Source organism: Trichechus manatus, unplaced genomic scaffold (genome assembly GCF_000243295.1).
Source record: "Trichechus manatus latirostris isolate Lorelei unplaced genomic scaffold, TriManLat1.0 scaffold00021, whole genome shotgun sequence".
Lineage (NCBI taxonomy): Eukaryota > Metazoa > Chordata > Mammalia > Sirenia > Trichechidae > Trichechus > Trichechus manatus.
In genome coordinates, this window is record NW_004443957.1 from 13239139 (window position 1) to 13264193 (window position 25055).

The following is a 25055-nucleotide window of genomic DNA, read 5'->3' on the forward strand; positions in this document are numbered from 1 at the left end:
TGGACTATTACATATACCAAGGAGTGCTGGTAGAGCAGTGGTTAAGCATTTGGCTGCTAACTGAAAGGTCAGCAATTTGAACCCACCAGCTGCTCCTAGGGAGAAAAAACTTGATGATCTTCTTCTGTAGAGATTATAAGTTAGAAAACCCCATGGGGCAATTCTACTCTGTCATATAGGGTTGCTATGAGTTGGAATTGGCTTGATGGCACACAACAACATTACATATATTAAAATAGCTATGACTGAGTCTTAGAAAGAGTAACTTCTAAAAATATCATCTTTGTTTGAATAAGGAACACACGTTTAGTTTTCTAATCAACACTTGATTCTAGAAGTTTCCATGTATATATTTTAAACAGTAGTAGGTCTTTAACAAGCACATGTTGAACTGAATTTTCTGTATATAAAATGTATTTTTTCATAGATTTTGTTTTTAAAGTAGAGGTATGTCCTATACCAAGAGCTTCAAATATTGTCAGTTTCTGTGGAAGCAAAACCTGGAGTACCAGTTCACATTTCTACGAGTGCCAATTTAAAATAGCGTGTGTGTGAAGTTTTTGTAGTCTATAAATTCCAGAAAAGCATAATTCTTTATATATCAAAATACACAGCTGAATATTTAATTTTTTAATTTTATTCCTTCTCCTGTCTGAAGTGTAAACAGGATAAAAACTATTTCTTTTGGGGAATAAGAATTACTGAATGTTGAGTCCTTATAATACAATAGGCACTGCCCTATGTGGTGTCATTTAGTCCTTACAGTAACCAGATAAAATAGGTAATCTCTATATCTCAGATGAGTGAAAGAGGAACCCGGGACTCCGAGAGGAGAAATGGATTGCTCAGATTTGCCGAGCTAGTACCGGTAGATCCAAGAATGCAAATGCAGAGCTTCTAACTGGCCAAATGTATCTCCAGAACTGTGAATTTACTCATTTCCTTTTGTTGTTGTCATTAGCGGCCATCTAGTCAACTCCCAACTCATGGTGACCCAGTGCACTACTGAATGAAATGCTGCCCAGTCCTGCGCCATCCCCAGGATCAGTTATGGATCAGACTTGTGATCCAAGGGTTTTCACTAGCCGATTTTCAGAAGTAGATCCCCAGGCCTTTCTTCTTAGCCTGTCTTAATCTGGAAGCTCTGCTGAAACCTATTCAGCATTATAGCAACATGCAAGCCTCCACTGAGAGATGGGTGGTGGCTGAGCATGAGGTGCATTGGCCCAGAATTGAACTGGGGTCTCCTGCATGGAAAGCGGGAATTCTACCACTGAATCATCAGTGCTCACCAGTTCTTTTTACCCCTGTTCATATCCATTATGCTCATATGTGCAGATTCAAATTACTTTCTGCTTTTAAGGCTCTGATAGTTGCATGAGACAGTTTATACTTTCCTGTGCTTCTAGTTGCTGCTGTGGGGGCATATTTGGTGTTCAGATAAGAATGAAACTTGGCTGTGTTTCCTGTGCCCCTGTGAGAGGAAATACTCAAGTCTCGGCATTCTGTAGCTTGATCAGGCCCTAGTCTCTGTTTTGTGTGGCTCAGCATTCCTCTGCCTGTCTCGTTTTAAGTCTTACCTGTGGTTTTCCTACTTAAGACATGGCCTGGAAATTCTGGCCTAGCTGCTTCCCACAAATCAAGGCACAGACTCATTGCCACCATGAGCAGGCTTTGCAGTTCAAAGTCACTTGGTATTCAAAGACTCTTAGAGCAATGAGGGGAATTGCTAGGAGATGGAAAGTGAGTTGGAGGTCTTGAGTGTGGGCCCTCGAGTCAGAGAAATCCACATCATAAGACCTACCTCTACTAACTAGCTCCAGCTGGGTGGTGTCTATTTTGGGACCCAACAGAAGATTAGAAAGACTGAGCTTTCCTGTTCCTTATTGAAACCATCCCACTCTTCAGCTCTGAGTCCTACTGGGGTAAAGCCACCAGGTACTTGTTTGGACTCTGTCTCTTCCTGGCTCAGGAAACAACCCAGAACTTTCTTCCAGGACTCAGGTCTCTTTTGTGGTATACGAAAAGGAAGAGGTTATGGGAGTTCCCAGGGGACTTTGATGTCATTTGCTTCTGTAGTTGAAGGCTTTGAGTTAGGTTCTTGGTTACCTTATGACGTGTTTCATGTCTAGCTCTCATCCAGCCAGGGACAAAGGACCTCGAATTACAAGCCATAACCTATGGGCCTGGAGGTCTTAAGTTATGAAGGAATATTTATTACTTCAAAGAGGGGAAATGAAAAGGGGGATAAAAGACACTGTAAAAAAAGACTGTGGCTGGTCTTTCCCTCAAAGCAGTAGAGAAAGAAGGGAGAGCTGTGCTACTTCAACCACTGCAAGTCATAAAATCACCCTAATTAAGCAAGCAGTGCAAACAGACACTCTATAAACACACCAAGACTCAGAAGTCAGTCTGCAGACAAGGGAGAATTCTCATTAAAAAGGAAAACCTGTTTAACTCTCCTGCTCCCCACTTTTAGAGGAGGTCCCTGCCGTTAGATGCTATACCCTGCTTTAACACTGAGGACAATTTTCCTGCCGCTTCATCAGCCTTGGAACCTGAGTAAAAAGCTACAGAAATGTACATAGAACTTTGTAAGGGTCTGTGCTGGGTTCTGATTAAAGCATGTAGCACTAGGGAAGGTTGGGGGTTTGCTCTCAACAGAAATTAAGAGCAATGTTGAGCTCTAAGAAATAAAACCAAACCTGAAATACCGCATCCAATAATTTCAGTGTGAGAAATAAGCTCTCCAGGTCACCTTGTTTCTCCCCCAAACTCTGAGGTGCTTTCCTTTATACTGAAGAATTTCCAGGGACAAAACTTTCATTGCATACTTTGAAAGTCTGTTTTAGTGTTAATCAGCCTAGCCATCTAGGAGTATTCCTGATAAATGATTAAATTTTTCTGTGCCTCAGTGTTAGTTCATTTTTCAGCCATGGACAGGGTTATGTACTTAGACACCAGGAGAACTGCGTAAGACCAAACAGCTTGACAGCTTGTAATCTCAGAAGCAACAGACTCTGCAATAGCGCCCCCTCTGTGTGTGTATGCTAAGGGGAGGCTCTGATGCAAACTTTAGCAGAAGGAAAAGGGATAACCAGTTATGGCAATGCAGAGCTTGGAATAGATCCCAGCTAGATGTTAGCTTGGTGATCACCATGTCCACTTCCTTCACTGTGGAGATAAGGGGGTCTTGGATGGTTAGATGGATGGTTTATTGTCTCCGGCGATGCTCTTTCTGAGAAATTTAAAATAAGACAAGTCCAAGTAAACAAGAGATAGTTCAGGTAAGCAGTCTTAGAAAAATATGGAAAGTTCAGTAGCTAGAAGTTATCTTCTTTTCAACTCACCTCGATTTTTGGTGTGACCTTGGATGCCTTTCTGAGCCTATTCCAAATTTTTCTCGTTTATAAAGAAGAAGGAAGCTGTTACTTTATGAATGTGAGGTATCTGAGAAGAATAAACAGTGTGTCACATGGCTTGATAGCCCCGTGGAAATAACAGCTCATATGTATATATATGTACTTATGCCTAGGTGTGTTTCAATAAACCAGGAGTGGCCACAGCAATTTTCATTTTCTTAACAACTGATGGCCTGGTCCCTGGCGAGCATCAACGGCCAACAGTGACCCTCCAGCTAACTGATGTCAGTGGAAGCAACCACTCTCTTGGTGAGTTTGACAATTATACCTCTAGGGCCACTATGGGACAACCTAATCAACTTAGGAATCAGCTTGCTATCTGTCTCGTCTATTGTTGGGGACCTTGTATACATCCCACAGCTATTGAGAAGATAGAATGAATACTAGCTATCGAAACATGGTGCTAGATGAATGGCTTGAAAATATTATTCATCTCCTTATTTCTCTTCAGGAACCTACCAACTGTCATGCCAGCATAACCCACTGGTTATCAATGTGACCCATCACCCAAATGTCCTCTCCCACCATACCACCTCAGTGCTGCTGAATTTCTCATCCCCATTGGTGGGCATCTCAGCGGTGGCTCTAAGGACATCCTCCCACATCAGCCCTGCAGCTCCCAATAACTGCATCCCCAAGCACAAGGGGCAAGATTATCAGGGACAGAGGTACAAAGTCCCCTTTCCTTCCTTTCTTCCTCCCTCCCTTCCCTCACTCCTTCCCTCCTTCCTTCCCTCCCTCCCTCCTGTCTCTCTCTCTCTCTTTTTTTTTGTTGTGTTGTGGTCATGATCACTGCTATCATTTTGGTACATAGTGTGTGTGTACCCTTAAAAAAACCAAACCCATTGCCATCGAGTCAATTCCAACTCACACAGTGGGTGCTTAATCACTAACTGGAAAAAATGGGTGTAGGAACTGCTAAAAAGGCATAGGAAAATAAGCAAAGAACAATTTGTGGAAGCCACACTGGATTTTATATTTTCCTCCTTTTTCCTTAGCTGAATATAATTTTTATTAAAATATTCAACATCTTTACAAGGTCTTAAAATCTTTTTTCACATAGAAAACCATTGACTTCAAATCAACATTGTTATATAAAATGCTGAAATTTCTCTGCCCAAAACTCAATGTTCCCTAAGCAATGTATATTTTTCTACTCCTTCCCACCTGGACTATGTATATAACAAGTTTAACAATTAGTTTCTGAAACATGTCATATAATCAATTAGGGTTACATATGGGAATCAGGTATACATTTGCTACATATCTCTTTATGTGGACATCTGTAATTGTGAGACAGAGTGGCTGTGACGGTCACTGGGCTCTCAGCAGCAGCCAGTAGAGGGACTGTACTTCATGGTGTGAGTGTGTCCGAGGTTAGCCCTGGATGGGGAGGGAGCACGCCAAACACAATCATCTGTGCTGCAGTTGGGCTGGAATCATTCTGTGAATAGTCTAATCAATTGAGTGGGACTGTAGATAACAAAGCCTGGTCCCTCAGAGAATGAGGTGTCAGACAATCAGGATCCTAGTTATAAGGGCTGGGGTTCCCGGCAATGCTCCGTCGCCAAGGAGGAACTCTAGTATTGCTGTGACCATCCCAGGTATACCAGAAACCCAGCCCTGATGAGTGATGGGGAACAGACAATATTAGACAGTGTAGTGTATTTGTTATCTATTACTGTGAAACAAATTACCTCAGAATTTAGGGACTTAAAACAACAAATATCATTTCACAGTTTTTGTGGATGAGGAATTTGGATGCAGCTCAGCTGGGGGCCTCTGGTGTAGGGTCTCTCATGAGGTTGAAGTCAAGCTGTTGGCTGGGGCTGCAGTTACCTCAAGGCTTGAGTGAAGCTGGAGAATTCACTTCCAATCTCATTCATGTGACTGTTGGCAGGTCTTAGAAGATCTGTGTCCAAGCTCCCTCATGTGGGTGCTGGCAGTGGGTGTGCTCACATAGGTGTGGCTCAATTTCTCATCACATGGGCCCCTCCATAAGCAACCTGAGTGCCCTTATGACATGGAAGGTAGTGATCCAAGAGAGAAAGAGAGCCACGGCATGTGAGCACATAAGAGATCACCTAAGAGAGAAGCCACAGTCTTTCTATAACCTAATATTGGATGTGACAGCCTCATATCTGTCATATTATATTCATTAGAAGTGAGTCAATAAGTTCAGCCCACATCAGGGGAGGAGATTGCACAAGGGCATTAATCACTGGAGGCCATCTCAGAGACAAACTCCCACATACAGTAATGGTGGTGTCATCGTTTGCTGTCGAGTCAATTCTGACTCATAGCGATCCTATATGATGAGTAGAACTGCTCCATAAGATTTCCTAGGCTGTAATTTTTACAGGAGCAGATCACCAGGTCTTTTCTCCCACAGAGCTGCTGGTGGGTTTGAACCACCTACCTTTTGGTTAACAGCTGAATGCTTAACACTGCTTTACCAGGGCTCCTTACGTAATGGTAGTTTATATTAATTGAGCACTAACTATGTGCCAAGTATTGTTCTAAGTGCTAGACAGGGAAAAACAGTGAGGGAGTCTGCATAATGGTCAGTGTAATGTTAGCTAGTTCATCTGCAACTTTGAAGTCTTGTCAGTAAACAAACATGTTTAAATATTAACACAAGACTATACACTATTAAAATAACGTTGTTTACGAAAATTATTGCCTGTCTCTCATGTGTTTTCAAATTGCTTTCTGTACTGGCTCTACCTCTGGCCTCAGGCCATACAGAATTTCTTTCAGGTCTCTGAAACATGTGTTCTTGATGAGCTTCATGTCTTTGCACATAATGTTCCTACTTTCTTGAATGCCTTCCAGCCCTTCTTCACTTCAACTCATACTTCACCATCAGAATTTGCCTTCCGTGAAGCTTTTGCGAACTCCATCCCTGTTTCCATAGGACATGGTACATATTCCAAACTTTACAAAAGCAGCCATCACCTTGGGTGATAACTATTTATTTATGGATTGTACTTTCTCACTAAATTCTGAGCTCCCTACAGTGGGGATTCTGCTCAGTATCTCTCTAAGCCTAGCAGAGGGCTTGGCACATCGTAGGTGCTTAGAAACCATGTGTTGACTGAAAGTCAGAGGCATTACCTCTAAATGCCCTAAGGAACAGAACTGAACAAGCAAACCAGAAAAAAGTAGAAGCTGCAGCCTCTCTAGACCTGAGGGGACACGAATTCCCCTCACTATCAGAACTGTGAAGTTTTGACAAAGGAGTTAATTAATTGTGATCACTGCTGCTAGTTCTTCACTTATTTTCATGTGGCACTGTGGGGAAAACAAGTTTTATATGCATGCATGCAAACCAGTAGAAATAGGATATGATTCTCCAGTTTACACAGAGTGTATCTGGAATGCATAAGCATTTCCAAACCACATGTGACTGACAGGAGCCATGCAAATTGGCTTTTCCTTCTCAGCCAGCAAATTAGTGCAAATATAGTAAATTTTGATACACAGAAACCCTAATAGATGCCGTACATTTTTCTTTGTGAACAGATTTAAAATCTGAACCCCTATGTACTCTTAAAGAATAGATGAGTCAGATGTCTTTTGTAGCCTTGCATCAATCACAGTTGTATATGTAGATACACCATACTATGAAACCCTCAAATTCTGGGCATAGTGAGGGATTTCTGGCTACCTCCTTCTTATCCCTTATGACCTGAATTTCACTAATACTTACATGGGCAGAGGAGAGCTGACGGATGCCTGGAAGTAGAAGATTTGTTATCCATTTTGTATTTAACCATTTATGGACAGTATTTAACCATTTATGGCCTATGCCTCCTACCACACTACATCTTTAAACCAAGCTGACTGCCTTGCAGGACTCTCAGCTGAAGACCAATGAGCCTAAGTATGGCTCAATACTGATGTTCACGATATTTGTCTTAGACCCTTTGACTTTGATCTAAGTCTTAGTCTTGTTTCCCATTCTATCATGTTGGCTACCCAGTATATGGCCCCTTGGGCTTAGTCTACTGATAATGAACTCCATGGGTCTTGAAATCCAAGCTTAGTTTTTCTGGTTTTGGATAACAGTACTGAATAGGAGCTCAATCCATTCTTACTCTATGGCTATGTCCAGCTCTAACCGCTTTAGGGAAAGATCCTGCAAACCTAACCTAGCATCTCATGAGTTGGAGGATCTGGAAGACCTCCAACCAACCCAGGATTTTGTTGATGGCTTTGGGAAGTGGAAACTATATTTTTGATTAATGTGGTGGGACCTGGGATGTGTCTGAGATACAACCCAGGTATTATGTTGATTTGCTTGAGTGAGTGAATTAACTTGCAGATAATCATACCTCTCATTATCTACTTAGGGAATTCACAAGGTCAAGTCTAGAAGAATTTATTGATAGGAATATGGGCATGTGGTTTCTCCTGCACTGGAATTTTGTTCTTCCAGTTATGTGAGTACAATGGAGAAGTGATTGTAACTTCTGTGACCCTATACGGTGCTATATCCATAGGATACCCTAGTGCTGAATCTTCTGGAGATGAAAAAACTATCTTTTTTTCCAGAACATGAGCTGAGAATGTTCGAAATTTATCCTCCCTTTACATGATTTGCACTTACCCTCATATTTATTTTTCTGCCTACCTGTTCTGTAAAAGGTCAAAAATGCTGTGCAGTTCTTCCAAATAACTGTGCTTCTTTCAGTTTTTACTTTTATTTCAAACAGGCTTTGCTGTTTATAGTTTGATGTTACATAATTATGTATATAAATGTTCATAGCAGTTTTAACTTTATTAGGATCATACCTCTTGCCAACCATTTTACCCCTTTAAATGCTTTTGGCTTTGAATTCTTCTTTGTCTGGAATTAAAATTTCCACCTGTGCTTTCCTTTTGTTAGTATTTGTTTGATAAATATTTACCTTTCTTTCATTTTTAACCTTTCTATAGCTTCACTGCCAGTGAGCCCAGGGCACATGACTTCACTGTACTGTTTACAAAGACAGGAGGATTTCACTGTGTGAAACTACTTTGAGCTTTTATTCTAAAAATGCCTCTCATGATTTTCAAGCCTTTAGGGTCCTTGAGGACTCTGTAGCATTTTTACCTTTGTGACATTTATCTTTCAGGATGCAATAGTCTTTGCCAATAGTTCCCACCCTCATTCACCACCCCCCCCCCCACAAAACCCTTATACTTCCTGACCTGAAGTCTTGAAATGAGTAAAGAAAGGGTGTTACTGATGGGAAATGATGGATAGAGAACAGGTCTCTGACCTCTGAAAAGCAGTGAGCAGTTTTCTGGTCTTTAGTAGAGCCAGGGAATGAAGAAAGAACAACCAGTTTCCCTCTCTTCTTTTAGGATGGTTCCATTCCTTGTTTGCTTTTCATCAGGAAACAAAAAGTGCATGCTTTGGCTTCTAATGATGTTTCTCAATTCAGCTCCAATACATTTTGCAGTCAAGAGGAAATCCTCACAGGTTCTGGCTGTCGGTCTTAGTGTTCAGTGTTAATAAGAGCTTTCATAGATATATGTATGGTTGGTATTTAAGTGGAACGCAGAGAGAAATTCCTCATAGTATTCTTGTGAGATGAACTGAGAATAATACATGGGGAGCTCATAGCACAGTCTAACACCTAGTGGGAGCACCATCCCTGCTGATTTCCGTACCATTCTCTATTTTTTAAATCATCCTCCTTTTAGATGTGCCAGTTATCAACTTGTTGCTTCCCATCTCCAAACCCACCCTTCATATCCCTGCTTTTTACCCTCTATACTAGAGCTAGATCCTATTTACATTTATCCTTTTCCAGCTGGCACAATGTTAACTTTTGTCAGGAAAGATTCTGAGGAGACACTGCAGAAGGAAGGGGCTCCTCTTCCTGACTCCTATGTCCTTGCTTTCTTTTGCTCCTATGACACGATCAGCCAGTGCTATACAGGGTACCCACGGTCAAGCACAGTGGCTACTTGGACTCCCAAGGCACTGGCATCAGTTGGCACTTTATTACCATCAACAAAAAGGGATCGTCTGATTGATTGTGATGCCACTGCATGCCATGGGTTATTAGCATCCCATTTCCCATGGGCAGGAGCTCAGTACTGTACTCAGGCCCAAAAGCACAACAAAACCAATCCCCAAATCCTATCTTGTAGTCCATCTTCTAGTGCCATTCCCAGATCCAGTTCTTTATTAGTCAGGGCCCAATCAGAACAAAGCAATTAGAACAGAGAAAGTTTAATATAAATAATTTCTAACTAGTAACAGAGAATTAACTACTAAAGAGTAAAAGGAAACTTAAAAATAGAAGAATAGTTGATAAAGGGAGAAATCGTTATTTCTAGGGCTGAGGGAAGAGTATTCATTCAAGGAAGAAACAAATGTGTAAGAGGCTCCCCACCCAAGGTTGAGATTTAGATCTCACTGCAGAGGATGGAGAAACTCTGGTGGTGTAGTGGTTAAGAGCTGCTAACCAAAAGGTCGCCATGTTCAAATCCACTAGGCACTCCTTGGAAACCCTATGGGGCAGTTCTACTCTGTTCTATAGGTCACTATGAGTCAGAATTGACTCAACAGCAACAGGTTGTTTGGTTTGGTTTAGAGAGGTTGGAACTCCGGCAAACTGGATGGCAAAGAAGATTGCTGAGGTCTCACAAGCTGGGGCTGACAAACAAAAAACTGCTCACTGGGGTGCTGAGCAAAGCTCATTAGGAAGATGCCTGCTGGGGCACTATCAGGACTTGCTGGGAAGATGCCTTTGGAGTGCCACGGAAACTTTCTAGCAGGCCATTCATTAGCACGCTAGTGAAACTCAGTGGGATACTGCCCACTGGGATGCCATTAAAACTTACTCAAAAGTTTCTCACTGGGGTGCATTTGAGGCTTGTTGAGAGACCAGCCAAGGTGCTGGTGCCGGTGGACCTGGTTGTGAAGTCATATGTGGGTAACCATTGAAACTTTCTAGGGGTGAGCACCACTGGTTGTCCCACACACTGCTGGACATCAAGTATAACAGGAGCAAAGGGAGGAAAGCACACAGGAACCAAGAAGAGAAGCCCCCTTCCTCCTGTAGTATCTCTCCAGTGCTGTCTACTGATAAAAGTTGACATCATGGTAGTTGGCAAATGAGAAATGTTTGCAGAGTCCAGCTCTAGTTATCACTAGAAGGGAAATGAAGGGTAGATTTGGAACTCAGAGGTTATTAGTTGATAATTGTCAGAGAAGGTCTTGTCAAATAACCAAGAAGAAACTCCTTTTCTGTCTTTTATGTTCAAGATAGGATTTTCTTTAATTTCCTGGCTTTAATACTAAGACCACTTTTCACTGTAACTTCTCAATAGATAGCGCTAACTGGAAATGCGTATTTTCTTCTTTTAGTGTTTTGAACTCATTTTAAGGCAAACATCAAGTATAAATACCTCATTAGCTTATTCGATATAAATACACACTCTGAGACAGAAAACAAGAAATAGATACTCATAAATATAAAATTGTAGTGGGTTCTGAAGTCTACCTTAAACTGTAACTTATTAAGGCCCAGTATTCTAGTATAAAATTGAATAGGATATTAACCTTTTAGAGTGAATATCTGTATGGAATCCTGGTTATTTCTTCTCTCTCTTTCTTGTTCTCACCACTCCCATTTTTTCTCACTCACTATATGTAATCGTGCTGCAATCCTCTTCATCATTGTTGATAATTTAGAGTTGATTCTGTAACAATTTAGATCTAATACAATGGATATATTTTTCTAATGTGTACACATTGTATAAACATTGATGGATTTTACTTCAAGTGGAGGAAAGTTTCTGAAAAGCTTAATGTAAATTGATTTGTAAAACTAATTATATTGTGTGTGTGTGTGTGTGTGTGTAAAGAGATAGACTACTTAACATTCAAAAAAGTACTTACTGAATGCCTACAATGTGCCGGGAGTCATTTTTCAGTTGAGGAGATTGAAACTCAGAGTGTCCAAATTTACCTTATTTGAGAAAAGCAAAACTAATACAAAAATCCAGGTAATTTGTTTTTTAGTAAAAAAAAAAAAAGTTTCCATTATATGTGTCAAACTATTTCAGAAATATACCCATGTCTACTGTTCCACTACTGTCTGAGAAATTCTGCCTCCCTTCCCCAAACTATATTTGGATTGGGGTAGCAAGAGATTAACTTGACCTAGAATAATTGAAGAACACCTATGTTTTAGACATGTTTGTGTCAATGGCATGTTTATTTTGAGTAAACCATGAAATTAAAAAAACTATAGATGTGGGCCCCAAGGAATATAGATGAGCTGATGATGTTTGATGGAGGTGATAAAAGGTGGAGCTATAAAGATATTTTGGACTCATATAGAAGTTCAGGAAATGGAGTATCTTGATTAGAGCAATATTATGAGCAGCATCTTGGGGATTTGGGGTCATTAGCAAAAGAGAAGTTTTGACCCAGTTCCTATAGGGTCCTACCCCAGACAAAAAGCATCTTCCTTTTTCAGAAAAGAGAAAATCAGAGGAAAAAAGTGTTCTACTATCCTTGAGATTAGAAGTATGGGTGAACCTGTAATTTTGAAACCGTGGTTTATGTGTGTATTAGTTTTCTATTGCTGTGTAACAGTATTACTACAAACTTAGCAGCTAAACAAACATGCAGTTATCTCACAGTTTCTGTGGGTCAGGAGTCTAGGCAAGGCGTAGCTGGATCCTCTTTAAGGTTACCATAGGTGTAGACCAGGGCTGGGTTCTCATGTGAAGGCTCACTGGAGAAAGTCCACTTCCAAGTTCACGTGGTTGTTGGCAGCATTTACTTCCTTGCAGGCTAACACACTAAGGGTCTCAGCTCCTGCTGGCGCTTAGACAGAGACCACCCTCAGTTCCTTGCCATGTAGACCTTTCCATAGTGCAAGTGGCAGCTTGCTTCTTCAAAGTCAGCAAGAGAGAGTCTCTCAGCAAGAAAACCTTATAATCCTGTGTAACATAATCACAGAAAGGACAACTCATCAACTTTGCCATATTCTAGTGATTAGAAGCAAATCACTGGTGCCACCCACACTCAAGGGAAGGGAATTACACAAGGACATGAATACTAGCAGGTGATCAAATCCACCACAATATATTTGCCTGGGCCAGAAGAATATGTGCATAGACACTGGCGCTGTACATACCCAACTACTTGTGCTCATATCCTATAGTCTACATAGTTTCAACTCACTAGGCAGCTTGGACAAAAGGGGCATGTGAGGAGTTTGCATGCAGGAAAAATTTATGAGGGAAGATCAGTGATTTCCAGAGCAAGAACTTCTCATAGCAATTCCCCTATTCTTCGCAGGTGGGTTATCTCAGCAGCGCTCTGCCAAAGTGTCCTCTCAGCTCTTCATTATCCAAATATACCCCATCTACGTTGCTAATGATCCCTGTCCAGATTTTATTCCAGGCTCATTTCCTTTATTCTTTACCTTGCTTCAGAGCCACCTTCTCTATGGCTCAACTGGGGTTGTTACATATTGACCCAAGTGAAATTTAATCAGTAATATCTGTTCGTTTCCTAGAAAATCATAAAATTAGATAAAAATCAAAAAATAAGAAAAGTTTTGATTATTGAAGTATCTGTGTTCTGATTCTTTTCATAATGATGAATCATTGAGAGTTAATTGTCTTAGCAATTTTGGCCTAGTAAAATATGGATATGTATGCATATATGCATGATTTGTCCTGCAATCTTGGCCTAGTAAAATAATGGATATATATATGTGTGTATGTGTAATGTGTGTTGTGTGTGTGTGTGTGGTATGCATGTGTTTCACTTTATGTAAGACAATGTTTTGGAAAAGGTTAATGTGCATTAATTTTTAAAACTAGTGGTTTAAATTATCTAACTTTTTCAATGATTTTGGAATCCAAAGGAGTATTAGGTTTTAAGCAAAACATAAACATTGTAAAAAATAGCATCATCCCGAGGTTTTCTCCTCATCCTTCCCTTCCTCTTCTTTCTCTCTCTTTCCTTCATAAATACGCATTTTCCTATTTACTAAAGGCAAGCTAAGCATGACACGCAAAATCTGAGGCAGGAAAAAATAATGAACAGACACATTGTGTTATTGTATGATTCTATATCCGAGGCAATGACCCCTATGCTGAGAATTTACGTCTTGCATTAAACACATTTACTACGAGAGCATTATTATGGACATTGGTTGGAGTTCAGTCTCCAACTCTTGTATATTTATCATAAAAATGCACATATATATTCAAGTAATTTTATAATTATGCTTGTGTTTTGTTAATCACACTTGGTAAAGAAGAGGGTCAGATTATTGTAAAAACTGAGCAACTTAGTCTCTTAGTTCTACTCTAACAGAAATACCACAAGTGGGTGGCTTTAATGAACAGAAATTTACTTTCTCACGGTTTAGGGGGCTAGAAGACCAAATTGAGGGCACTGGCTCTAGGGGAAGTCTCTCTGGGTTCCCTCTGGGGAATAAATCCTTGTCTCTTCAGCTTTTCTTCCTCAGTTTCTTGGTGATCTCCACCTGGCATCAGTCTTTCCCTATCTGTGATTGCTTGCTTCTGTGCCTAATCTTCTTATATATCTCAAAAATGATTGACTTAAGATATACCCTACACTGCTACAGCCTTATTAACGTAACAAAGAAAACTGTATCCCCAAATGGTATTACATCCATAAGTATAGGGGTTAAGATTTATAACACATTATTTTTTGGGGACACAATTCTATGCATAACACCGAGTAATCAAAGAAAAACACGTATGTGGTTTGGAATGCCACAAGACCCATGAAAAGAGACGGGCAGACTTAGATAAATGCATGCTAATTTAGTCACCTTCATTGTTTCTGTGTAGCCTCTTTTCTTCAGGTTACTGTTTCCTAAAGCAGAGTCTACATAAACAATCCAGAGGGAAAAATAAACAATTGGCTATAACCAACTAACTCACACTATTTGCAAACTGCTAGTTTTGGTGATAGGCAGGGTTAACTTTACCTCAGGCTGACCTACACCAGCTGCCTGGCCTCTTCATACCCCCTCGCAATAGCACCCCTGTGCTTGTGGACCCAAAAGATGTCTTCAACCTCTGAAAATCATTCTTGAAAAGGTGGGCCCCTGCCTGAGATACAGCCTGCCTCACTAAGGCAAATACAGATGATTTCTGGGTTATCCTCCATTGTCCTGGAGAAGTCACTGTACATAGAAGATTTTGGTTTGGAGTGGAGGGATGTGGTAGGAAGGAAAGCAACTTTTCCATTGCTCTTCACTTTTATAGTTTTAAACATCCCCAGAGAATTTGTGGGAAGAAGAGACTATGTTCTCCATTTTGGGGTTGCAGGGACTCAGGTGTAAAAATGTTCTTTTCCTGGTTATACAGTAGGTTAAGGGTAGAGCTGGGGCTAGATCTTTAGGATTCTGAGCCCGAGGCCAGGACCACACAGTCAAGAGCACAACTCAGTACCTTGGCATTTCATCCCTACTATAATCGTCTCTGAGCCTGGTCTTGGTAATAAGATCTTTCCTTCTCTATTATCTGTCATTCTGCTTCATGCTTCATTATGCTCTAGAACCCTCTTTGCTGTTGATTTACTAATTCTTACCGTGGTTTAAATATTTGGAGTTCAGATTTGAAATACCAATCCTTTCCCCTCCTCCTGCATCTGGATTAGGCCCCTTCTTCCTCTGCTCAGTCCTACGGGTTCTTTGGGTCACCTCTCTTCTAATAAATTTGTGAAATGAAAGGCTCCTTCCTTTCTTTTGCTAGGGCCTGCAGGCTAAAGCATTTGTTTATTTTCTGGCTCCTGTCTTTTATTTTTAGCAGAGGGTTTCCTTTTAATGCCCTGGGGTGATGGGAAGTGTTGTCTCTTGCTGCTGGGAAAGGCACCATGGAAATGAAATATGTATTGCTTTTCTACTCATCTGATTATCTTCTTCCCCAAAGCAGTTTAGCAAATTAACGCTGAATTTGTTTTTGTTTCTGCCTGGTTTCTTGTAAGCAAGGAAAGAATTATAGCTGTTCAATTGTTCCCTAGATTTCTTGCCTAACTTCCTTTTCCCAGAATGGTTTATCCATAAAATAAGAGGGAAGAAGAACCCACTGGAGAGAATTCTGGCTCCCCTGGCTGATGATGGTTGGCTTGGTGAACAACAGGTTTGCTTTCTGGGGTCAGCGGGCACCATGAGGTACTTGTCTTTTCAACTGTTCGTTCTCATGGGGTCGTAGAAGAAAAATAAAAAGGCCATAGAAGTGGTCTCATTTGGGGTTTATTGGAGCATGGCTAAGACTATCCTAAAAATAGCCTTTGTTAAAATATTACCTTGTCTGAGATTTCCTTAGCGGGATACATTCTGAGAGCCAGTTGGGTGGCAGCTTTCGATCAAAAGCTAGCAACAGGCACAACCAGCTTTAGGAAGAATTGAGGCTGGACTCCACCTCCAAGGAACAGAATTGTTTCAAAATAAAGACTCCCCAGTGACTTATCACAATTTCTGAAATTCCACCATTAGGAATTATTTTCTTCAAGTCTTGACAATCTTAGGTCTCTTAACTCTGAGGGAAGTAGAAATGTTTTAAGTCTTGATCAACTATTTATACTAGAAGCATTCTCTTATGGACCTTGACAGTTCAAAAGTAGACTAGGGCCCTGCTGAGATGAACCTAGTGCAGGCATCAGGAAGTTTCTGATGGCCTCGGTTACCTCAGTTACATCCTTTCTTTTGGACTCAGTTGCCTCATCAGAGAAATAGAGAAAATGGTGCTGAAAAGAGGGATGAGTTGAAAATGTCACCTCTTCCCAGTATTGCTCAAGGCTGACTCTGTCATCATGGTCTGTATTCATGGCAGCTGGTGGAAAGAGCATACAAAATAAAAACAATATTTCCAGGGTTCTGTCATTGTGCCAGTCGGCCAAGTAGAAAGACACTGTTGACTGATTTGACCATAAGCTCTGGATGGAATGACTCTCAGGTCGTGTCTGGTTCTGTGTGTGTAGACGCAACCTTGGAGGGAGAGGAAGTCTGGTGACTGGAGTGGTGGCAAGCCCAATGTCCAGACCCCTGTCTCTCACTTTTGGTTGAATCATCCAGTCTCACCACATGATTTTCCCTTCTTTGGCCTTCCTTTTCTCCATAAGCAAATGGGCCATTTATGTTGCAAGATTGGAGAGTGCTAGGAAGAGCAGAGGAGAAGAGAATAATACCCCAAATCTGATGTCAATGAGATCTGGCACAGTCTGGAATTAGAAGATGATGAAAACAATGTGAAGCTTCTGTTGGGGAGTCTAAAAACTTTACAGCGAAAGGAAGCCAAGAGGGGAGAGGGAGAGTCCCAAAGGTACCTGTTTAATGTTCTACTTCTGTATGTGAATTTTAGATTCGTTCAAGGTGCTGATTGTAAATCCTCAAGACCTCAGTTTACTGATAGGTTAGGTATAGCCCCTTCTTCCTGCCCTATAAGTACTGTTATAGAAATGACACAGTTGGAATCTTCTGCTCATTAAACTTCCTTCACGGGACTCTATTGTTCCCTCACTTAACTCCCTGTATGTCACAATTCCCCAGGCTCAGCCTATGAATGGGGCTGGGGGAGTGTCACTCCCAGATTAATAGTTTAATTGATGCCCAGGGATGAATAGTAGGCAAGGAGGAGTCAGCAGTGCAGACATTTGTAGGGCTCCAGTTATAATTCCTCATTAGGGAATGCCCTACATGGAGATGGTTACTGTCTTTGCAAACTGGAAAAATAAAAGCACATACCAATATGTATTTCTTTTTCTTATTTCAAATTAGTGATTCTGCTTCCCTGGGTAAGTGCTAGGACGCACGTTCTCTGTGTACTAGCCAGCAATTGTTTTGACTCTTCCTCTGGTATTCCACATATTTTCTAATCTACATTAAAATCATGGGTTCTGAAATTTGGTGAGATGAGGCTTTTGAAAGGGAGTACTCTTGGCTGTGTGATGCAAATGTGTTTCTCTTTATAAGGACAGGGGGCATTTGGAACTAGGCATAGGAAAAACTGTGCCCAGAATTATAAATGAGTAAAGCAAATTATCCAGTACTGAGGCCACCAGAGTCCAGTCCTGAATTTACAAATAGGTCACATTTTAGGACAAGATACACGTCTCATGACAGGGCTATTCTGAGAGGCCAGCCTCTGTGCTGAGATTTAAAGAAAGGAGCAGGGGAACCTCCACTTTTCCAGCATGCAGGTATGGAAGGAGAGGTCGGTTTGGTGCAATCATTCTTCATTTCTCTACCATTTGAGGAAGGAATCAGAATTACTGCTGAGATTCCTCTGTTTCCCTCAGATGTGAATCTTCACAGAAGAACTTGAATTAATTTTCCCATCACAGTTGGTATGGCTTTTCAGTGAAACACCAGCCTAAGAAGGCTGATAAAAAAAATATATGATCTGGTATATATGATACGATAAAAAAAAATTTGCTGTAGTTCCTGTCCTCTAGAGTGAAGATGGAACCAGAGGTGAGGATGAGAGAGACTGGGCAGCCAGAGTGGAGACCTTTTGTTTTTTTTGTATTGCCTTGGAGAAATCGCAAACCCCTTTAAGGAAGAATGCTATTATTGTCATTGCATTTGATTTTGCAGTTGATGGTGGGAAGATTAATGAGGACTCCAACTCTTCCAGTCCACTCTAAATTCTGTACATCCTATTCCTATCTGCTGCCAAATCCTGAGCATACATTCCTTCTTAGCCCACATTGTCTTATTTCAATAGGAATCAATAAAACACAGTGGAGAAATGGAGAGAAATCTGATCCTGTTTTACTAGTTAACCTTAAAAGAGCTGTTTCTAGAGAAAATGCGGGGAGTGCTATTTAGTCAATGGTGACACTTCTTGGATAAATGAATTGCAATATTTTGTTTAACTTAACAGCAGAAAAGTTGTGACCATAAGCAAAAATTTACACTGGGCAGGAAAGCTTGTGAGAAAGCCTTGCTTGGGTTCTCCACCACATCCTGCCCATTGTTGGGTTTTCTGTACGCCCACCCAATACCGCCATCACTTCATCTATGAAATCAAATACCATGTTAGATCTGGAGGGGACCTTTGAAAGAACCTAGTTCTACCCTGTCATTTTACAGATTTGCAGATTGAGGGCCAGAGTGGTTAAAAGACTTGCCCCAGGGTTATAGAGCTAAGCAAGGGCAAGCCAAGACCAAAACCCAGGTCACATGGGCCTTGATCTACTACTTTTCCATCACACCACGCTGTTTCTGAAAAAGTGTGGTGCAGATGCCAGAATTTCTCCTGGACTAACCTAGATTCTAGATATCACGTTGTAGTCAGTATTTTCTGGATAACTGATGGAGGGTGGGACAATAACTTGTATAAAAATTCATGTGTGCTACTAGAGCTTGAAAGGAGCCCTGGTAACACAATGGTTAAGCGCTGGGCTGCTAACTAAAAGGTCAGCAGTTTGAACCCACCAGCTGCTCTGTGGGAGAAAGATGTGGAAGTCTGCTTCCGTAAAGATTACAGCCTTGGAAACCCTATGGGCAATTCTACTTTGTCCTATAGGGTCACTATGAGTTGGAATTGACTTGACGGCAGTGGATTTAGTTTTACTACGGCTGATGTCATCCTGATACTGAGTTTGTGCTAAAGCCCAATTAAATGCCTCTTTGTTGTGCATTGCAGTTTTAGTGAGGTAGGTAGTTCTGGAATATCATGTCATTCCTTTCAGGCTCAGTTACCTCTCTCTAATATGAGGAATTTTTGGTTAAATTATCTCACTTTTAGCAAGCTGTGGTTCCTGTAAGATATGTTGATGGTTGTTAAAAGTCTTCCTCACCCCCCAGTAGTCACATTATGGAAATGACATCTTTAGCCCATGATCTTCAAGTGACACTCACATAGGAGAAACAAAGGTGTCACTACAGATTCTGATTAACTCTGGAATGTTGTCATGGCCTCCTGAAATTCCTCCAGAGTGGCTTGGACCCTTAGGGCAACATCGGAGCAAAGCTTCAGGGCAGCTGGGGGCAGAACAGCCAGGATGTTACCCATTCATCAGGAACTGGCCAGCTTCTCAAGAGTAGACCTATGCTGTAAGCTATAACAACTTCCCTGTAGCAGCCTCAAGAAATGAAAAAAATCGAAAGAGGTGTCAAGTTTGGCGTCTCCTGGGGACAGCTCATGGAAGGTTTGTTAGTGGGTCTGACACTCGGTCATCAGAGAATGATGTCTGTTTCCTGGTATCAGCCTTACCCTGTCCCTCACTAAACACTGAAAGGTATAGGAAGACTTTGTGAACTTGACCTTGAATATATCTTCGGATGGAGATGATGACTCCTTTCAATATATATATTAAAAAAAATAACCCATTGCCATCAAGTCGATTCCGACTCAAAGCAAACTACAGAACAGAGTAGAACTGCCCCATAGAGTTTCCAAGGAGCAGCTGATGGATTCAAACTGCCGACCTTTTGGTTAGCAGCCGAGCTCTTAACCACTGCACCACCAGGTCTCACCTTTCAATATAGGGTTCTCTAAATCTGCTAGACAGAATTTAAGATATCTGCACACACTGTACTGAAAGGAGCCCAGGTGGCACAGTGGTTAAGCCCTCGGCTGCTAACCTAAAGTTTGGCAATTCCATCCCACTAGTTGAACTGTGGGAGAGAGATGTGGCAGTCTGCTCCCATAATCTTTTACAGCCTCCGAAACCCTATGGGGAAGTTCTGGTCTGTCCTGTAAGGTCTCTCTGAGTCAGAATTGACTAGAGAGCAGCAGGTTTTTGGGTTTTGCATACACTGAATTTTATTGAGTTCACAGCTGTTGTTGTTGTTAGGTGCTGTTGAGTTGGTTCTGATTCATAGCAACCTTATGTACAACAAAACGAAACACTGCCTGGTCCTGCGCCATCCTCACGATTGTTGAAATGCTTGAGCCCATTTTTGCAGCCACTGTGTCAATCCATCTCATTGAGGGTCTTCCTCTTTTTCACAGTGGTAGGGAGGAAATGGTGTCTTTGCCCAGGTTTTGAGAGTGCTACCTTTCCATGTGTTCTGTTTGTAAAGCCTCGGAGGTAACTTTTCAGGAGTATCCTCCATGTCCCCTTTTCCCTTTCCATATCTTGTTCATTCACTGAGGGTGAACCAAATCCCACAATGAAACTTTCTCTGAAACAGCCATGTATTTATAATCAGTGACACATGGTTTAATTATTTTCTCTCTTCAGCTGTGTTCAAAGTTTCTTCAGAACAGGGCAAATGCTTTATACTTTTGATACATGCTGTGGCTTCTAGGTGATAATTTGTGATTAATTCATTCAAGCATAATAATCAAACATTGGGACCAGTTTCTCCTTTTGGAATCAACCTTGCTATTTTATAGTCCTGGTTTATGGAATTTATTGATATATCTTTCAGATTGCATATAATCAGATCTTTATGGCACTGGATTTCACTCCTGGTGGACATGAAAAACTTGGAAACTTAAAAACATCACAGATGCAAATGTTGCATTGGAAAATGTTGTCATATATATATGACAATAAAAACAAACAACAAAAATCACAGATCTCACCCCAGGACTACCGAATCAAAATCCCTAGGGTGCCAAACCTGGTTATCTGTATTTTTTAAAAGCTCCCCAGATGAGTACTGTAATGCAGAGCTAGAGTTAAGAAAGCCTGCCTTATGCCATAAGAGGACCACTCTTTTATGGAACTGTGCCAAAGCGATTTCCAAAATACAGAATCATCACAGACCTATCCAAGAAAGGACACACACATCCTGAGGCAAGACAGTACTAGCATCATGCTGGTGTGTTTATGAGTAGATTACATATATTTTGAGGAGAAGAGTCCAGGGTTAAAATACATTTTGAAGAGGTAGAGAGCATTTCTTAAAGCCCTCAAACAAAATGACTTTGGGCAATAAGGATCAGAAGACAGAGAGAATAGAGGCCTATAAAAGAAGTGGAAGAGGTAAAAAGGAAAACTTGAATTGGGGACAATCCCTATGGAGAGCTGGCCACGTACATAATGTAACTTCTAAGGGCTTGACGTGCTTCTTCTTCCAGCCTACTGGCTTAAAATTCCACCATGAAAAAACTCATTCCTTTGGCTTAAAACTTTGTCCCTGTTAAAATGGAAATACTTGTGAATCACATCTCAATGGGTTTATCACATCTTTACCCAAAAACACTTTGCGATGGGATATCGAAGAAGGTCTGGAAAAAATGGGTGGAAGGGCGAGGAGGTGCTGCCACAGGAGGAAACACATGTAGCATCTTGTAGAGAGTGGTGATTGGACAAACATTGCCAATTTAGTTTGCTATAGTTTAAAGAAAACATAGTCTATACTTTTTCCCAGCCTATCCTGCTGAGGAGTTTCTTGGCTCACTCTGGCCTAGGCTGCTTTGTCAAAAGAAAGCAACAGGAAAGCAACCCTGTCCCTCAGGAGATGGCCTCGTGGTCTCGGCTGGCCCTGAGAGTGAGGGCTCTGAGGTCCAGCCCGAGGATTTTCCTCTGACTCTCTGTGTGGCCTCCAGCCAGTCTCCAGACAGCTTTACTTTCCTTGTATGTCAAACCAAGATAAATACCTAACTTCCCACCCTCTGGAGCATTATATGGCTTCACTCCCGCCACTTTCATTAACGTTTGTCCAAAGACCATAAGAAGAAAGCTTTTGAGAAGTTTTAAGAGTCATTATTTTTATGACTAGCATTATCATTATGATAGTGGAGCTTATATGGCGTTAGGCAGAAAGGAGAGCATATCAGGAGGGCGGGAAAATGGAGAACACAAAAACTTTGCTCAGAGAAGCAGTGTCTGTAGTGGAAGAGAAACACGGCAGGGGGGTTGGGGTTGGGGTGCAAGGGGAGAAGTCTACAATTCGTACCAGCTGCCATCAGAAGCTAACGACCTGACAAACACCATCCTCATAAAACAAATTCCTCAAAAAGGAAGCAAATGGAAATATAAGCTAGTGAAAGAATTCGCAGCAGCTGCCCTGAAACCATTTCTCACTTCATAAACAGGTCTGGGTTTGGTGCTTTCTCTTTGGTCTTATTTCATGTCACCTTCCCCTCTCGTATGCTCCCCTGTCTCACTATGTTTCCCTTGCTGCCAGTGCTGGCTGGACTTCTCACACTTGTTGTCATAGCAACAGAAGTTAATGGAACCCCATCTTGATGGAAGGAGGCTCATTCAGAGTATTTGTTTTGTGTCTTGTCTCAGCACGTATTTGTCCTCAATGATGACATGCATTAATTGGATGGAGTCACTGAAAAACAGCACGTGCTAGTTCACATTAATTTCTTGGCAATGAGCTGACATGAATCAGAGCTGTTAATTAGTCTCTGTTTTCTAGTACTTACTGCTCAACACACTGAAGAAAATACTATGTTTTGTGGGCCTCAACGACATGTAGCATCTATGGAGATTGGAGTTCTTTAGCATCCCTAAATGAGGTGTTCTGATTGCATCCCATGGAGAATAGTTAGGTTTTAGCTCCTTTATCCAGATAAGCTGAATAAATACTCAGAGACAAAGATTTATTTCCTATGTTACATATCCAGTTATCAGCATGGGATTGGGGGAATCCATGCTGCCAATTAACAATCTCCCTACAACTTACATATTTCTCTTCCATCAGGCCCCATGAAGTGAGTCTGAGGGTACCACATCATGATAGGGAATAACCAGGGCTTAACAAAGAAAATAAGTTTGCTTTATGCCACTCAACTCCAATCCCTCCATCCAATCCCTAACAAACATATGAAAAAGAAACAAAAATGTCACTGACATATGATTTAAATCCAGTGGGTACAAGATCAGGGACAGAAACTTCACATATTCAGATCAGTGCTTTTAATCAACTCTCAATTATTTTGAGGCTGTGTGTTCATGTTCAATGATATTTTATTTTCCACTTTCTTCTCTTGTTGCCCAGCCCTTTGAAAAAGTCATTGATCATTAACACAATTCAAGGGCAAACAGAGCAAATTAATGATGACAAGATTCACAGCAGTCATTTTGGCTAATATTTAGCAGCACTGGCCACAGCATCAAGAACAAGATAATGCTACATTAAGTTTATCCTAATAGTCTCTTGGACTAGACTGTAACTTACACTAGACTTAGTTACTTAAGGGCATGGTCCTTATTATATCCCCAGTACTCAGACCTGTACCTTGAAAACAGTAAGTGCTCAGTACATGTCTATTAATGAATGAATGAATGATAGTTAAATCATTGTTTGAGAATGAAATATTTGTATTTCAGATTCTCATGTATCATTTAAAAATTTAACAGATTTCCCATTTTGATAACCATTGACTTACCTTGTTGTCTGTAATATGAACAAATTTAATTCAGCAAATAATTATTGTGTCTACTATAGCAAGGGTTACGGTAAATATAAAAGTGGGTAAGAATCAGTATTTGTCTTCAAGAAGTTCATAATCTAGTTAGGGGATGAACATTTAGGAGACACTCATCTACCAATTGCCTAGTGGATAAAAGGTTGAATGAATGAACGAACCAAGGAATAAACAAGCAAATGCATGATTGACCATGACACAAGATAGAGAGAAATGTTAAAAGGGAGCTATTTTTTAAATTCAGCTGGGAGGATGAAAGGGGGGAGATATCTGGAGGGGCTTCTTAGGGAAGGAAGGCCTTTTGGAAATCTCAACAAATTGAGTAAAGGTACAGAAATGGGAAAACCAAAGGATACATGTGACTGTGGACAGGCCACTGTGGGTGGAACCTGGGCAATTGGCAGTGGAGTGGTGGAGAAAATTAATAACAGCAATAGCTTTCATTTTTTGAGTTCCTATCGTGTGCCAGGCACCATACTAACACTTCACATAATTTTTTATAATCTTCACAACAACTCTCTCTTGAGGTACATCTGAGGAAACTACAGCTTCTCAAGGTAAATTGTCCAGGGTCACATCCCAATGTAGCAGAGATGAGACTGGAACCCAGAAGTGCTTGACTGCTAACCAAAAGGTTGGCAGTTCAAGTCCTCCCAGAGGCCTGGCAGTCTACTTCTGAAAAATCAGCCATTGAAAACCCAATGGAGCACAGTTCTACTCTGCCACACATGGGGTCGCCATTAATCAGAATCAACTATACTAGTACTGCTACTAGTACTATGCCTGATTCTGGATGTAAGAGGAGACTCAATTTTGTAAGGCATTGAATACCAGAACAGGGAATTTGTATTTAATTCAGTAGATGATGGGGATGCAGAGAAGACCGCTTTTATCAGAATAATCGTGCATCCATTCATTCAGCTAACGTTTATAGAGAGCCTACTATTGTGACAGGCATTGTTATTGGCACTGGGGATACAGTAATGAATAAAAACATAGGTCGACCTCCAAGGAGCTCACTGTCTAGTGATAAGACAGGCTACTTAGGAAGATAGCCAGACCTTGTTGTGTGTCGTCAAGTCGATTCTGACTCATAGCTACCCTATAGGACAGAGTAGAGCTGCCCCATAGAGTTTCCTACGCTGTAATCTTTATAGGAGTAGATCACCAGGTCTTTTCTCCTACAGAGAAGCTGGTGGGGTTGAACTGCTGACTTTTCAGTTAGCAGTGGAGCACTTAACCATTGCACCACCAGGGCACCTTAACCAAGCCTAGAGTTGTGGAATT

At 41.1% G+C, this 25055-nt stretch overlaps 1 protein-coding gene across 1 annotated transcript in view; it reads left to right on the forward strand.

Moving 5' to 3' along the window:
- The window catches only part of PAPPA2 (pappalysin 2), a 335895-nt gene that overhangs the window by 207955 nt on the left and 102885 nt on the right, over positions 1-25055 (forward strand). Inside the window, exons 12-13 of the mRNA XM_004372847.2 lie at positions 3536-3671; positions 3874-4090. Of these exons, the coding sequence (XP_004372904.1) occupies positions 3536-3671; positions 3874-4090 (353 nt within the window). The remainder of the gene's footprint in view (positions 1-3535; positions 3672-3873; positions 4091-25055) is intronic.